This window comes from Acanthaster planci, linkage group LG09 (genome assembly GCF_054643075.1).
Source record: "Acanthaster planci isolate LZ-2023a linkage group LG09, COTS_SCS, whole genome shotgun sequence".
NCBI classification, from domain to species: domain Eukaryota; kingdom Metazoa; phylum Echinodermata; class Asteroidea; order Valvatida; family Acanthasteridae; genus Acanthaster; species Acanthaster planci.
This window is the reverse complement of record NC_141785.1, coordinates 3621438-3638978: the sequence shown is the minus strand read 5'-3', so window position 1 is coordinate 3638978 and position 17541 is coordinate 3621438. Positions and strand designations below refer to the sequence as shown.

The 17541-nt window shown below is 40.8% G+C and overlaps 2 protein-coding genes across 4 annotated transcripts in view; both read right to left on the bottom strand.

Moving 5' to 3' along the window:
- aifm3 (apoptosis inducing factor mitochondria associated 3) overlaps positions 1–4937 on the bottom strand; it is a 37553-nt gene extending 32616 nt beyond the window's left edge. For 2 of the 3 annotated variants that reach the window (XM_087141105.1, XM_087141107.1), the window contains exons 1-2: positions 4245–4937; positions 60–228 (exon numbers count right to left, since the gene is read on the bottom strand). In XM_087141105.1, coding sequence (XP_086997231.1) covers positions 60–108 — 49 coding nt within the window. In that variant the 5' untranslated portion in view covers positions 109–228; positions 4245–4937. Of the gene's footprint in view, positions 1–59; positions 229–569; positions 1273–4244 lie in introns of those variants that run through there. The other variant, XM_087141106.1, reaches the window with a different exon arrangement.
- A 143-nt stretch (positions 4938–5080) lies between these two features.
- On the bottom strand, positions 5081–17406 carry tchp (trichoplein keratin filament binding). Its single transcript, XM_022248934.2, has 11 exons — positions 17301–17406; positions 14960–15276; positions 13422–13632; positions 12376–12432; positions 11720–11962; positions 10606–10785; positions 9815–9987; positions 9162–9243; positions 8134–8319; positions 6715–6858; positions 5081–6165 (listed from the first exon to the last, which is right to left on the bottom strand). Exons 2-11 carry the CDS (start codon positions 15151–15153, stop codon positions 6118–6120), a joined length of 1518 nt encoding a protein of 505 aa, XP_022104626.2. The 5' UTR covers positions 15154–15276; positions 17301–17406; the 3' UTR covers positions 5081–6117.
- Between the last annotated feature and the right edge of the window lie 135 nt (positions 17407–17541).

The window sequence follows — 17541 nt, the reverse complement described above, 5'->3', positions numbered from 1 at the left end:
GCCTTCCAGATCCTGGAGGACCAAAGGAGTTATTTGTATACGGAGTTGTCCATGCTTACCAACAGGTGTGCCGGAGTTGGCCCTCCCCTTAGAGGAGCTGCTGCCCATTCTTTATTGGCTGAACTTGACCTTTCAAAGTTTTACAGGCTGATGTCATGAATCATACATCCAGTGCTTTCACACTAAGCTCACAGCAAAGTGCTTCTCAGGAATTGTGTGAACCAAAATCTGTAGAGAATGCAAAATTAAACATCAAATATGTACATGTACATACACACTGCAAAATTACCAGCGATCCTCAATCCTAAAGTTACAGGTAAAACATGTGTACATGTACATGTATTGGAAAAAGCTTTTCTATTCACAAAGGCTCTAAGAAATAATGGCATGAATCAGTGCATAATACATGTACATGTATGTATGTACATTTGCACTGCTATGTGATAGTCATATCCAGTCAGAAAGGACTGGAAAAATGCCATTCATCAGAAGAGCAGACATACATGTACATGTACAACAGTAAGTTTATACACAATGCAATGAAAATGCCTATACATGTATGCACGTACCCATCTGGTTAAGTGGCCATTAAATTAAGCACACCTTCCCGAGTAATGATCATCTACAGCACTTGAGTGATGGAAATATTAAAGTTTAAATTGAAAATGCAGCACGCTTGCGGTACCTTAATAACAAATCAGTCATGTACACGCACATCATATACATCAATTCTGATCAACATTCCCTAACTGCTGGTCAAATTACAGTGCAGGTATACGGGTACATTGCACATCTGAATGAACTGCACTTGGGTTGCAAATGACTGCTTGTAATCACGAGTGATCACTATGTATGCACAATCCATCTAATGGTTTATGCTGAGTGCAGGCATGAAGGAAAGGACAAATTACGGATGGCTCATTGTTTGGTAATTTATCGCCTCTGGCAGATGCTATTTACGGCCAGAAATCTTCTACTTTTCAAGCGGGGAAAAACAATTTGGAAATTTTAGGACTGAATGTTTCACTGAAATTTTGTGGCTGGATCAGCATTTGCCAAAGAGTTCAGTAACTGGCAAAATTTGAACAACTGACATTTTCCAAACACTTCCAGCACATTCCACAACAAATTCTGAATATTAGAACATCTGCAGCAGCCTCCCCAGCAGTCTGTAACCATTTACTAAAAATTTCAGCTGAACCCAGAAGTTATGGTTAAGCCTTTTCAATCTCCAACAGAGGGTTTGCATGGCTGCCATCTTGAATGGCAATGTTTTCGTTGCACAGGGCATGCACAAAGGAGGTTTCTCTATGGAACACAAGAATTGCTTCCAAGCTGGCTACCAAGCAAACCTCTACATGTATTTGTTTTGGCACCCTAAATACAAAATGATGGCTTAAAGCATCACACCCATTCTCTAAAACTTTGCTCTGAGCCGTTTGCTCTACCCACTTCAATTCAAACATTGTGACTTGACATCTGAAGGTACTGGCTAAAATACACTGGCAAAAATGAAGTGACATAATTTGATAAGCAACACAGTTCATAAAGGAAAACAAAGTAAACACTTTAATCAACATTTCCTTCTGGCTTTTAATCAGACAGACCAAACAGTCGCGGGATGACATGATGCACTTAGAATGAATTATGTGTACTGACAAAAAGGGGAAACACTGTATTGATTGAAAGGCCAGTCGGGGGAAACACAGAGAAATTTCAGTTAGAAATGTTAGCAGAACACCATGGAAGAGCATGAGTGTATAGGTTATTATCACCTCATTCATTACACATGTACATGTAGTACGCCAGACAGGTACATGTACAGTACTTCAATGGGTTTACCAAAGGTCAAAACAGGGGACAAGAGCTTACTTTTTAGAACTTAATTTGACATCAGAAAGCAAACAATCACCAAACTGTGATTAATAACAACATTCGTGCAAGGCAGTCCAGTTTGAGAGAGACAGTTTTTCATGTATGCTTGGAACACTTGTCCTTTTTTAACTACGTCATGAGAAGGCTGCACAACCAATAGTAAATTATCTAAATCTTTCTGCATGAATGTCATTTTACTAAGCTTCAGAGGATTCTGCGCTCAAGTTTGCCAATACAAGGAATAAATTTGCCAGTTCTTTAAAAACTTGTAACTAACAAGAACAGTGGTAGTCAAAAGTCAATTCTACCAACCGCCTTGCGAGAAATCAATTTTTCTGGCTGATAGCAGAAGCTAACGTCTAATAACAAGTATTTGGTTGCTTTCTGTTTTGTGCAAATTGTATTGCTTTAAATAAACAATAACAAAAAAATGAAAATTGCTGATTCACTTTCCTCTACACGAGTCTGTCCTTGAGTTCTAAATTAAAACATAACGTTTTTGTCCTTTGGATGAGAAAGCAATTTTTAAAGCCTGCCATAATACCCTTACCTGTAGCCACTCAAAAGTGCAAGGTCAAACTAAACAATGCACAATGCCCCTGTAGACACAACTTACGTACACCTAGAGACAGTGGCTACACTGCTCAGTGGCCTATTGCTTCAAATCACACCAGATTCTGGTACAGGTACATTTCAATTCAAAGTAGGCCATGTATACATGTATATGTGTAGAATATCTAATTGTTACAGGAGAACTTGTTCATTTTATGCATCTAAATTTAGTAGTACACGTGCATGTGCGCTGACCGAAATTTAGTGGTTCTTATCTTTTCTTGGCCTGTTCCACAATACTGTACAAACTCTGGACTCCTTGAACCACTTTGAAAATGCAGAAGCGAAATTTATCACATTTGTTTATAACACACATACATATAACCCCTTCTATAATCCATTCCGCTTTAAAGTCTGAGCACATGCATGACACGTATACATAGTATTTTAAAAAAAAAAGGTCATTCAGGAAAAAAGCCTGCACAAGAGTCTGTGTAGAGGCCCAACTGATACTAGACAGGCCTCACATGCGTATCCGAATTGCTTCAGATTAAGCATTTGTTTGGGGCACATGCTGTTGGAACACAGAACTGGTTCATTAGCTTGAACTGGGAACTACATACATGACAGACATGTAGTAATGTACATCATGTGTGCACAACACCTTTTCAACAAATTTGGGTGTTCTCCGTCGAGATATCACTCGTTTTAATGCATACCTTAATTGTAAAAAATTATGACATGTGACCCAATTAAATGAGTTTCAAGTCGCTAGAGCAACTGTTGGGTTTCACCTTTGAAACATTCAAAGAAAAATGCACTGCATAAAATCAACTTTTCACTCCAAAGGCTACATTAATAGTTTAGAGTCCTCTAACATGGCACACCTTGACGTTTCCCTCAATGCACTGTTGCCAAACACCCCTCACTGGAAAACATCAAATTCAATCAGTTAAATGCTGGTACTACGAAGTCTCCACAGTACATGCTCTTTAACCTTTATGAACAATTTCAGTGTCATGAAATATATTCCGAAACTCAAACACCGTGGCGTCCGGAAATTGGGAATAAATACAGGAGTGTTCCCAAATGTGTGGTGCACTAGAACAAATCTCAAAAAATCCCAAAGTAACATGTAAGAATTTCTTTTAAGTTGATAAATCCTGATACCTCCACTCATAAATCCAACTACAAGTCTGAATTGTTTTTATTTTGGCTGCACATTAAACATGCTAAAAGAGTTTAATCGGGCATAAAGAGAAGGGAAGAGTTCGAATATACATGTACTGACAACCTGTCAGACTTGTCTGAAAAAAAAACTAAAATGTAAGTCAGTAAGTGTTTTCTAAATGCTTCAGAATTTTTTAAACTAAATGTCACTTTTTACATAGAGGTAGGAAAAGACTTTTTAGGACATGTCATCACTTTCCGACGGCTGTTATTGGTTATAACATTTTAAGGGAAAAATAGTGTTATCCATATATGGAACTCTTTCCCTCAAGTAATTTGCTTTTCATTCTGTAATTACTCCAACACACATAGCGTGGTATTCACAAACGGAAAGCCCTTACAAAGTTTTCCAACTATATTTACAGTACGCAGATACATAATGCACAGCCCACATATGCACATGAACGTGTATTGTCAACGAGATCAAGTCGGCGAAGCGTATTTATAACCAAGTTGTATTGTAACTCTGTGGCCAAACTTTGACAACTGGTTGACTGCTTAAAACTTTGAAAGCCTTTTACAAGTTAACTAAGAACTCAGTGACCAATATTTATCATCAAAGCAACTTGTTTTTTCAGTGTACGTACCTCGAGTTCTAACTTCAAAATGAGATCGCCGATACTGCCGTCCGAAATGTCAAGTGGACAAATTCCTCTACAATCGTACATTTGTTGACAACGCGTGAACGACGCCGTTTGTTTCTGCGATAACCGTGCAAGCCCGGCACCGGCAGTGCATGCAGTCGAGTCAACACTTTCGCAGGTGGATTGATTAGCGCCCTCTGTAGTTTACCATTTCATTTTTTTGCACCATAAGTTGTAGAATTTTTTATTCAGTTTGCACGTGTATTTTTAATTAATTTATCTTTTTTTAAATAAAAACCTATATTTATTTCAACTGCTCTTTTAATTTGTAAAGCGCATTGAGATTCTGCGCTTTTGCATGCATTAATGTGCTTTATTTATTCTTACATTTAGTTCATTTGTCGGTTTTCGGGAAAGACTCTGAAAGTTTTTCTACAATACTTGTTCACTCCTTCCCTTATTCTCACTGAAAATGAGCTTAAGTTATTGAATTGTTTACCAACAATCCCTGCCTGACTAGAGACTTTAACATTTGTTTTGGGTCACATTCATTCTAACTTCAAGAAATGCACCTAACTGTTCACAAACATGGGAATAACTTTGCAATGTTGAAATATTTTTGTGGCTCTTTTTTCTCAACCAGGAAAATCTAACATTCGATTAAATGATTTTTGGGGGGGGGTCATGTAGTCTTTTTATGGCCAGTGCTCCAAAATTGGCCAAGGAATGTCTACATTTTGAAAGCTTAGTCATTTTTTGTTGGGGGGGTGGCCCCGGAGATCATGGCAGACCATGCCTCAGGTAAATGCCACTCCAGACAGTTGTCCTATGTACAAAGGTCCATATCACTCTTGCAATTTTTATTCCTATTTAAATTTGTACATAGATATTTACACAAGAAAATGAGTAAATATGTACAACCATAAGTAGCATTTCACACATTCATTTTAAATGCCAAGATCTGTTTAAGTCTAATGCCGCATCTACTGGAGCAATTAAAAAACTGAATGCTCTTGAAAGAGGCTATTGGGAAATCCAACAGGTTTCCTTCAAATGACAGTGAATTTCTCTCCTTCAAAGCCTCTCTTTCCGATTCAATACAAGCATGAGGGAAAACAATCAAGTTGGGACACCTCAGCAGGTACAGAAGGCTGCAATAGTATAATTGAACACATTGACTGCTGATGGGTGTATTTGTAGTCACAGGAGTACCAGATTCTGCCACGACAAATACACTTGTAGGAAATGAAAGGCTATTGTAAAGTAAATTGAATTCACTGGCATCACCGCAGAACACGACAAATACGCTGCTGGCAGAGTCGAGGACGTACATCTGTAAAAAGCCCATGTTCAAATAGACACCTGAAAGCTACCTGTTAAATATGTGCGCATGCGTACAATGCTTGGCAAACAGGAATGCCCCTTTGAAATTATGCCCTACAATCAACAGGTTAAGTACTTATTACAGTTGCACTTGATACTTGTTGAAGGTGACAAAACCTACTCTGCCAAATCATTAAACAATACTTTTTCCAATTAATCCTCCACCCTGACACCCTATCTCTGATAACTTCAATTTTCTCCTTACGCAAAGTCACGTCTAAGAATGATGCGTAAGTTAAAATCTTTCCAAAGGCATCCAGCATTTCTCTCCATCAAAGCAAAGGAGAATCTATCCTTGCTTCCAATTTCCATCCCTCCAGTAACATTTCACAAACACCAGTCTGACACTTGCATGCCTCACAAGGGATATCCAAGGTTGCATGGGTACGTACTCGGAGGTGGTTGGATCTCAAATGTGTGAGGATATTAAGCCCAACCTGGAGTGAGGTATGTGGTACCACAAAAAAGGGGACAAGAAATGGAGAGTGTCTGCTCATTCCCAAGCTGATCTGCTGGGTCCGGGTCCTTTCCTTGGGTATGACTGAAAAATGGAACAGAAGTGAAAGAAAACACAAATTAAAAACTACAGAAAGCAAAGACAAAAAACAAACAGCCACCTCCACCCCCCAAAAAATAACAAAATTATGTTTAGACTGAAATATAAAAACCAATCTACATGTAAATTAGTATGAGTTCCTTTGCTTGGGGAACAAATTAATGGGGGTTTTTGGTGTTGAGGAGAGGGCAAAAGCATTTTCCAAGGGAATGTGAGAAATTTGAGATTATACTTGTTGGGTGTCGAGCTTAACTGAAATGTTTAAATCTCTTTTTGAGAAAAGGCCCACATCATCCTTCCAAACTTTAGAAAGAAAAAAGGGATAGAATGGCGACTTATCTGTGAACACTTTCACAGAAGATCAGGGTGGAACATTAGGGGCACTCTCCAGCCATAAAAAGACCTACAGCTGTATATCTGAGAATTTATTGATCAAATTTTTGCTTGGAAATCACATTTTTAAAAAGGTTGACAAAAGCAAAAACATGAGGGGGGGTATAATACCCTCGTTCTGCTAGCATGGCTTGTCCATACCTTGGGTTGGAAGTCATGCAGTGACATCCGTGATGCCTCCTGTCGTAGCATCTCCTCGTAGTCTCTCTCTGCCTGCCTCTCGGCCTCCGTCTCCTTTTGCATGAGCTCCCGCGCCGCCTCCTGACGTTGCTGTCGCTCAGTCAACTGAGGAGAGAAAAACAAGGAACGGATTTGTTGAAGTACAGTTGAGTCACAAGCAAAGCTGGCTAAGAACATGTTTCAATGGATAATAATCCCAACAGGCCTCATAAAATTCTCTCTCCTATTTATGGTCGAGACCCAAGTATTTCACTGGCCCAACAATGACCTTAAACGAATCAATCGGAATCCCCTCTTTTCCCTCCTTGCCCAATGTAAATAGATACAAAAAAAGATGTGGACCGGCAAAATACAAACATCATCCACCCTTTTGTGCAACATGCCTTTTGCCCATACACCGACACCCTATCCAAGGGTGCTGGCTGGTTGCCTGCCAAAATTCTTTGAGCTGTGATGAGATGGATTTTGTTGGGCCAGTGATCCAGGGGTCAATAGTTCTGTATGCATAACCCATGCATACGGGAATTGTACATGTGTACATGTACTTGGATCATCTTGGCAGTGAGGCCAACATTTTCCATATTTCATCGGGTGCCCGGCAGAAGGGCATAAGCGCACTTAGGCCCTCTTGCCATGAAGCATGATCACAGCAGAACAAATGTTCCCAGCAAAAGGGCGTAAGAAATACACTCCCTTTATTTAGTAAAAACAGATATAATTTACTACAAAATCAACCTGGGCTGTACAAAAAGCAACCTTGAACAAGTTATTAAAGGACTTGGGCATTTTTTTACTTTTTGCCAAGAAATCTTTATATTTCATTAAAATACAAGAGTTGCATACTTTTATCCTTTTCCGCAAAATTTTTTTTGAGGTGATCATGCTTCCCAGCAAAAGGGCCTAAGCGCTTACGCCCTTCTGCCGGGCACATGACGATTTATTGTATTATGATCATAGCACGAAATATTGCAGGGTCAAAGGACAGGAAAAAAATAAATATTAAAAAAAAAATGAAACTCTAAACTTCCATTTTCCCCTACAATTAACTTATCTAAGGACGAAGGAGAAAACCAACATTGCATTTTGTTCATCATTTTTTCAAACCACTAAAAAACACTGTCAGGAATGAAATGTCAATTGCTTCAATTTATTTTTCTAAAATTGCATAATTTGGAGTTAGTGGGTTTGTAGTCCAACTAATATGCCTGATCTACCCCAGATGATTTATATTATTTATACAAATGTTGATAAATGAGATTAGCAGTCAACCCTGCATGAGGCAGTAGGTGTACGTGAATAAACGGGCTCCACTGCTACCCCGTTCATTTCATGCCAGGAAATGACAGCCTTGACATCAAATGCACTGCTCCTGTATCTCACCTGAGACTCAACTTCCCTCCTGGTCTCTGCTTTGCGTCGTTCCTCCTCTGCCTTCTCCCGCTGGGTCATCTGCTGTACTAGCTCCATCTCGCGCACCAGCTCTTCCCTCTGCTGTAGGGACTCCTCCTGGCGTCGTCGATTCTCCTCCATGTGGGCGTCAATCTGTGCCTGCTGACCCTGTAGCACCTGTAGGGGGAGACAAGGCCACAGATAAAAGAAAAAAGTACCAGACCACTAATCAGGACCAAAAAAAATACCTTATGCTCTCGTCTGACCCTTGAAAACTGTCCCAGTAGTAAGATTTCAAAGGGAATCAGCAAGTTAGGCCAAGCTGGAATTGTGTCTTTAGGCCTAAATGCATCAGTGGATGCAAAAAAGTGGGCACACATGGACAATAGATGTGGCCAAAGCTCTTGAAGCCTATATTTGGGCGTATTTTGGAAAGTGATGTTCTCCCAACATTCTACACCTATGACCTGGGTTTGAATCCCACCAAGGCTGATGCACACACTGTGTTTTCAGTTCAGCCCCTAATCAGGCAGAACTGGGAAAACTTCACAGACACATCATAAAACAAACTGTTCAAAAGGTAGCTAAGATTTCATGAAAACCAGAGACATAAATAGTCAGTGAGCTCTTGACATCTTCACACCATTCTCCAAGAGAAACACTCCACAACTATCAGGTGAACTTGTGTTCTCAGCTGCAATATTTGCTTAATTCTAGAGTTTGCTTGAAGGTGTGTGCATAAATCTTCCCTAGTCCTTCGCCAGGGAATGCATTCACTTACATTTGCATGACCCAGGTGGGTCTACTCTTAAGGCTATCGTTTTCAGAATCCGACGCAATTAAAATCTTGAAAGCTCTGTGTGAATTAAAGGACACTTGCCCTGGAAGCTTGTTCAACCAACTACCATTGAACTATATTGTTTAATGACAATGGTCCAAGCGGAAGAAAAGTAGCTCAGAGACAGGTCTTAAATTTGTGGAGAAAACAACGGTTATGTTGACGAAATTGGAGCACTCGCCTCATGCATCAGTCGTTCCCTTGCCAGGCGTTCCTTCTCCCATTCATGTTCCCTCTTCTGCCATTCCCTGGCTGCTTCGTCCCTGTAGGAAGACCAGACAACAGATGACCAAGATGATAAAAAAAATGAGCCAGTTACAACCTAGGGCTCAATTTAACGGCACTGCTGAGCACACGATTTACGCTAACGCCCCCCCAAACATCGTTTGTCTCTGATCAGACTGATGTTCCGGAATTGATGGGGTAATGCTTTTTTCCCCCCCCTCCTCCAGCGTTGGATTGTACAGACAATTGCAGACACACGCTGTCAAGTCATGGCACTAGACCAGCTTTGTTATGATTATAAGCTGACAACAAACAACTTTGTATCCACAGTCTGCTGTCAATGTTCAATATTGAGTTAGTCAGGATCTATCGCCCTGAGTAAAAGATCGAGCAGCATGAGCGTTAAAAAGATTAACGCTCATGCCTGAAATCGACGCACGCACTGACCAGAGACGAAAGACTTTTGGGGGGGCCTATCAGTGGCTCCATGTGTTTCATGGAGACTGTAAGCAGGGAGCACAGCAAAGAAGAACCGTATTTGGTCCTCAAGGTCATACGTCCCAGATCGATCTCCCTTGAGGCTGCCCTCTCACCCAACTCTATGCTTACTTGTACAGCATATCCAGCTCTGCTTCTCGAGCCTTCTCTAGCTTCAGTTGTTCCTCCACCACCTGCTTCATCCAGGCAGCATCTGCCTTGGCCTTCTCCCTCCTCGTTGTCTGGATCTGCTGCTCCTCACTCTCTTTCTCTACAAGAGCTGCCAGGATCTTCCTATCAAATTCCTGCACGAAAAGTGAAAAGTAGAAAGGATATTCAGTATGGTTTACTTTTAATGATACAACTGGCATGTACAAAAAAAATTTATATTTGGTATCAGATGAGTAATGTTTCCCCCTTATTTTCTGATTGATTATTAAGGCAAAGCCTTCGGTATTAGTTAACCAAATCACTGGATATTAGCAGGGATGGATTATCCAATATGGGCAGTGCTGTGATTGGCCAGGGTGCATAGCAAACTATTGAGAATTGCCCAAATTAGCACTGTTGGCACCGTGCTAGGGCCTACAAATGATTCAGGGGCCAATGAAAAATTGGGGACCGACGGAAAATACCAGTTTTTAGTTTTGAAGCTCAGGCATCTCTCTGTGGATTTTCAATTTTTTGAAAGCTTCAGCCCAGTTATGGAAACCAAAGCTCCGGTGCCTACCAGTACTGAGAAACTAGTGTTAGTATCTTGGGCAGAGTGGGGTTTACTCAACAGTGGTGCGTGGGAAATAGGGTTCAGCTACTTTGACCCCGCTCTTCAGTGGACTGTACCACCTTGGCAGCGTCTTGTTTGGACCACATTCAATGTACAGTCAACCTCTTCGTGAAGGGTGGGGATGCGGGCTCATGCTTACCAATGCTTCTTGCACCTCCTTGGCTCTGCGTCTGAGCTGAGCCTTGTACTGTCGGGACAACGCCCGGGCCATCTGGGACTTCTTGCGCTGCTCCTCCATGGCCTGGCGTTCCTCCTCCAGCTTGTCCAGCTCCCACTGTCGCTGCAGGAGGCGATCCTGCTCCTGCTTCAACCGCTCGGCCTGTCGAGGAGAGGCAAGGATGATAAGATGCCAGAGGTGGACTGGGCGTAGGGTATACTACGAACTAGCTGACAAACTGCACAACGTTTATGCTACAGAACTCAGTGCTGTAAGTTTAATGCAGCACTAGAGCCTCAGAGGGAATACTACACAAAATATCACCGTTGCTGAAGCAGTACTCAGAGCTATCTTTTAATCAGTGATGAGACATCAGCCACTCTTAATCTGTTGACACCTTCCGCCCAGTTATTGAGCAGATCTTTGCCCTTGCCTATGCCCCAAATCAGATCTATTTGTAAACATGATGATGCTACAGAATTGATGTTTGTGGTGCAGAAGGTGCATACATGCAATGTTATAGAATCAAAGGGGCAACTAGGTGAGATTTCAAAATGGAATTTTGAAATACTTCCCAAGCAATCCCGACAAAATCAACTATGACTAGAATGTTCAGTTCATTGTGCACAGCAAGGTAAGGATCAGCAGCTAAGTTCATGAAATGTGGCGTAACCTTGAACCATGCGTAAGCCTTGAGTCACAAGTTTATGACGTAGCTGCACAATGTACATAAGTTCTTTTTCCCGAAACGTTGCATAGCTGCACCCAGCTTAAATAACATTAAATTTCTTGGATGAAGACAAAAACGGCTTTTATGACGGCTATTCCTTTCCAATAAAACAGCAGTCATCAAACAGTCCTTGAATCACCTCTGCCTGCCAGTTTCGTGAAACTGGCTACTGGGCTTTATATCTCTTATTGAAAGAGCAACATACCAGACTGATTCTTAACAATTTGAAAATAAACTTTTGAAAAATGACCATCCTTAATGCATCAAACTCAAAGAGTTGAAAACAGAGAAAGAGAAAAGAAAATGAAGATAAATTATCAAATCCTGAAATCATTATCCCTTACTGCCGAAGAGGTGTGAAATTACCTCAGCCTCCCTCTGCCGTAGCTCATTCATCTGTTCCTTCAGCTGTTCTGCCAGCTGCTTCTCCTCCCTCAGCTTAGCCTGCTGGGCCTGCCGTTCCTTTTCCAGGGCAGCCTGCCTGTCCTGCTCCATCTCCCTGTATTCCTGCTGCTCTTCTCGGCGGGCCGACTCCAGCTGCTCTCGGTGGGAGTCCACCTGCTCCCCCCAGCCGTGGACAACGTGCTTCTTGTGCATCTCCGACTCGATCTGTAGAAAGGTCGGAGATGCAGGCATTGAATGGTCTGGGCTGAATTTCTTAGTGTTGTTAACAGCATGAAATCTGTGCTCACAATACACAATTACGCTGAAGCTTTGGCACTGATATTTATTTTTTTTTCTTTTGACCTGCTATCCCCAAGGCCAAACTGCCTGGGAGTCTGTACATCTGACACTGCCATTGTTCAATGGGACAAGCTCCAATTGTCTCAACATGGATGGTTTGTTTATCAACAGATGTGGCAGATGGGCGGAAAATCCAGATTTTCACATCTGTTGAACTCTGTTCCAACTGTCAGGGCCAGGGATAAAAAAACTTAAATTCTCAACAAACTTAAAGCAGGCTCCCTACAGTTTTACACACAAAAATGCAATAAGCTCACAAGCATTCGTTCCTATTTTACCTTCCGCAAGTCTGGGTTGTTTTGTCGCCAATGGTCATACAGTCGCTGGTCAGCAATCTGTCCAAATAATCGATGGGGGTCAAGATTAGGTTACCATGGAAACCAAGGACAATTCTGACTGGATGGGTGCTTAAAGAACCTTATGAGCATCCACAGGTGTGGGTACTTTGCTTCATATCCGACAAAAAGGCAAAACGAATAGTTGGAAAAAGGTATTGATTGGTAACACTTCTATGCAGCACTCTTATTTCCATAGAGCTTAATAACTCCTTTGAATCTCAGAAATCATCTCTAAGAAAATACAGGCCTTCTCCAAGTGACAATAATTCTGACTGTCTCAGCACCTTCAGAGCAAAGACACCAAAAATGTAGGCACCTGTTAAATAGCAGGGCTGCTTTGCTATTCCAAGAGTGAAGATTCACTCCATCTAACAGAAAATGAACAGCAGTGACCAGGAGTGACGGGGGGGGGGGGCAATTATGAAATACCCACCAAATAATCACCAGAGGGCGCCATAGTCAGATCTATAGTCCCACAAACTTGTGTCTGCCTAAAGGCATCTCTTAAATTAACTATTTCTATAGCAAATGTTATATGTAAGAACAAAGTAATGGTAAATGCAGGATTTTCCAGATTTTTAAAAGGGATTTGAAATAAAAACCTGAAATCAGGAAAATCCCTGACAAATCTCGCCCCTGAATGACGCTGTTCAATGGGACTCGCTTCTGTTTTCAAAGGAGTTAGCTCTATATTTGAAAAAGGTACGAAGGTATTTCAACAACTAAGCATCTGTGTCAGTGTACGGCATCGCTGACAGAACAGACCTCGCACTTTTAACTTCTCAAACGGCCAGCAACATACTTCATTTGGAGCATGCACTGTCTGAAAACTGAACTCGTTCATTGTCAGTTCAGGCAGCCGCTGCTGAGCCACTATTTATTGCAACAAGGTCCAGCCGGTCTGTGCACCTGTTGCCCCTTCTTGCATCCCGACAGCTTAAGAATGCTGGTTGATTCAACCACTTAGCACTGCATTTCCACTTCACCTGCTTTCTTTTCTCTTCCTTCTGGCTTTTCAGCTCATCCGTTCTCTCCTTCATCCCTTTGAGCCGCTCGTAGTTCCCCAGGGAGAGTCCTTTCAGCTCGGCTGCATACCTCTCCCTCTCGTCATCCAATAGTTGCTTCAGTTTGTGCCTGCGATTTCTCAGTCTTAATGCTCGCACCTCACGCTCGTCACGTTTCCTATAAGCATCCATGCTACGTAGTTGTCAAGAAAGTAAATAGCATTTCAACTATTACAAGTGAACATACAAAAATGCACAAAACAAAATGGCTTGTACATTGTAACAATGTTGTACCATCAATATACACTGTAAGTATTTTGTAAAGGCTGTGAGAAACGGATATATTTACAGTTATGGCAAAGGATATGAGCCTGCAACCTACTCATGAGCACGGGACACAAAATGTGTTAAGCCAATGTTGCAGTTACATAAAAATCCAACTGTTGCGAAAAGCATGGCAACGATGACAGCTTCCAGATTAATTTCATTTGGACTTTTGCCTTGCCTAATGTGTATTGTAACACTGTGTACTCAGTGTTTCCTCCGAAAGCTTGTGAAAAAAACACAAGCATAATCGGGTGGGACTAGAACCCATGACTTCTTGCTTACTAGTGCAGACATCTTACAAAACACATTGGGCAGGGCGAATATTCAAATTAAATCAACATTTCCCCGACACCAATGCATCCTTAGAAGTAACTTCCAGATTGGAATGTGCTCTGATCCAAAATGGAATACAGTCCAATTAAAATGAGGATTGTGGGCAGAGTTTTCCAATCAAAGCCTTGTCGAAAAGGGACTGAAGAACCAACCAAACCATAATTCATAACACTTGAGACTGCAGAATTGGCTTTTTACAACAGTTTTTAAGAGTGCTCGTAATGTTGAGAGTCGACTGTATTCCAATTTCAGATGAGTATGGGGCAATTTGATGTATTCCTTTTATTTTGTCTTTTTCTTATTTTTACCATTTATTTGTTCATTTGTTTGTAATGTTTTAAAGGGCACCTCTAAGGAAAATATGTTTTTCTCTAATTTTATCTCTTCCAATAAATATGGAAGCATTCAAATTGAACGCAGTGTCATTTGTCTTCAGAGCACAACTATAACAAGCTAAAAAGGGCTTTTTTCTGTTCATGCCAAGATGTAAATTCTGAATGTAGATTGGGTAATTTGGAGAAAACAGAGATAACGAGAGGAACCCTCGCCTTTTGTTCGTAGTGGATAAAACCTTGTGCATTCCAAACAATGGTTACATGCATTATTTGGCATGCAAAAGGGTTTATCCACTATGGACACACAGCAAGGGTTCCACTTGTTTTCTCCTAATGACCCAATCTACATCTAGAAGTCGCATCTTGGCATGAACAGAAAAAAAGCCCCCTCTTTAGGTTGCTATAGATGAGCTTTGAAGACAAATGACACTGCGTTCAATTTGGATGCTTCCATATTCATTTGAACAGATAAAATTGGAGAAAACATGTTTTCCTTCGAGGTGCTCTTACAAACAAATATCACACCTGTTATGAAATGACTGGTCTGACGTCCAGGCTCTTTGTTTGGTGGTCTTGACATCTGAACTTTTAAAATACTGGGCATTGTTGCCCCATTTCTCTCGGAAGTCGGCCTCGTGGGTACGCCGCTGCACCATGGCCCGCTCCTGGATGTTCTTGTAGCGACTGGTCCAGTAGGCAGGCATCGTTGGTAAGGCCATTCTGAATAAACACTCAGGATAAACCCAGAGTTGAACTCTGCACTAGGAGAACAAAACCACAACTGGCCAAACGTTCTACCTCCAGACCTCACTTCACCGATGTCAACTGTACAATGTCGTTTTCTAAGCACAGGAAAGACACAGTTCAACAACAATAGTCAGAAAAACAATAACTGTCTATTGGACATGTCACAAAAATCACAATTTTTGCAAATATGTACTGGTCTATCAAATTATTCAACTTAAAGCATGAAATCTTGTAGGATTTTGCGTACTTAGGTTAAAAAACAATGGAAGAAGTGAAAACTAAAGACATGACAACTGTACTTCCATCAGGGGCTCCTTTCAGGTAAGATAAAACTAAGAGGTATGGTTCTGATAAGAGCTGATGAATGTGTACTCTACGAGTGAGTACACATCACCAGTTCTTATCAGAACCATACCTCTTCTAAAGAAGATTTATCCACATGGAGTTACTGCAGGCCCTCTCTTGATGAATAATTTACTTTCTGAATTGTAAGATATATTATTCTGTTGCTTTTCATTTGAATCTGCTTGAAACAAGCCTCCATAGTGCAGTTTTTCTCATTTAAAACAAAGAAAATTCTCCCTTCCTTTTCAAGAATTTTACATTCAAATATTCAAATTTGGAAATGATATTCATATATTCGATAATCGTTCAAAAATTTGGATATTTGGCACAGCCCTATGGGTGTACATGTAGTCTACTAATTTAAGCCCTGTTGAAAATAGTGTAAAATCAACATTCTTCAGGGCTGTACTGTATGAATGGAAATGGAAATTTCATGTGCCTGCTATCGATCTCTGTGAGGCAGTAGTCTGATTCGTATGTTAAGTGTGGTCACGGTCAATCTACGTGTACACTGTGTGGGAACTGTTCCCATTGGACTTTTTTCTGCGCCTGCTAACTTACCGTGGCTGCATGGAAATCTTCCGTGACCCTTTTCAGCCTGTTACCTTATACACCACGATCACAGTAAGTTGACAGGGACGTTAGTTTACTGTGTGTTCCCATTGGATTTAATTTTGTAATTCTACAGGAAAGTCGCAGTAAGGTTACCCAAAAAAAGGTCAATGGGAAGTTACACGGCTTTGGGCGTTTTCTTTTGCTGAATCCAATTAAGGCATTAACCCTCCTATGCAAAGATGCATTCTTGACACAGTATTCCTATAAATCAAAATCAGTCAAGTGACATATGGTATTTTAACTGTTTTTGACGGTTACAGCCTGACAGCAAAAGGAGAGTTAAGGATCCCCAGGGCAGTGGTGGGATCCCCATGCTCACTTGAAGAAAAAAATGTCCCAATATAGATGGACATTCTCTCTTTCCAACTGAGGACTAATTTTGTCCTTGAATTAAGGGACTTCTCAAAATACACGGACAGTCTCTGAGTTGTGATGTGTGCCTTTAGTATCACTGAAAGGAAAAGTTCCAAAGTCTGAGTTCAGCTATTTTTCAAGTGGCAACCCTCAACTTTCTGAGGCACTATATGTCTTAGACCTAGAACAATGTTCAACCACATTTTTCAGCCATTCTGCTCTCTGATGGAAACCCAAACACCCATGAACTTAATCCTGGCAAGAATTTACACAATCTCACCCTTTGGGCAGCGCATATTGGGGACCAAACAATCGCCTTTTTCAAAAGAAACTGTGGGGGGGGCACTTTGGTTTTAACAAAATGAGCTGGCCAGAAATTTTGCATTCGTAAAATAGTTAGTCATGTTAGTACTAGGCCTAGACTGCATCCCTCATGTCCCTACTGTACCACTGCACTGGACTCTACAAATTGCCTTTTTGACATTTGGACATGGTTGGGCGACATCTACTAATACTATCGCCCGACCGTGTCCAAATGTTAAAAACAGATAGTCATATAATGTTACTCGGTGTTAGTTAAGTAATATGGAAGAAGACTTTTTTTTTTTTTGCAAAGGCAAAATTTAAAAACCCGTAGGTTTTTACATGTAGGCCTACAACATGTCTTGATGTATATGCAAGTACCACGGCATAACAACAGTTAATGAACACATCAGAGACAAATTCTCAGTTGAATATCTACTTGAACTAAATCATCCAAAAAATGTAAAAAATATTTGGTAATCTTCGGTTCAAGCAAACTTACAAATTTTCCGAAACAACACTGGCATCAGAATTCAAAATATGCCTGCCGACGGTGACCCGGAAAATAAACTGAAGCGGATAACCTGAAAAGGTCAGTATGTTTGTTTGCACAGTTCATGCATTACTATTAAAATTAAAACTGATGACTTGTCAATTTACTCCGCAACAAAGAAATATAAATAACAACATGATAATGAAATTTATTCTAATTTAAAATATTTGTAAATATCTGAAGCTCAAAA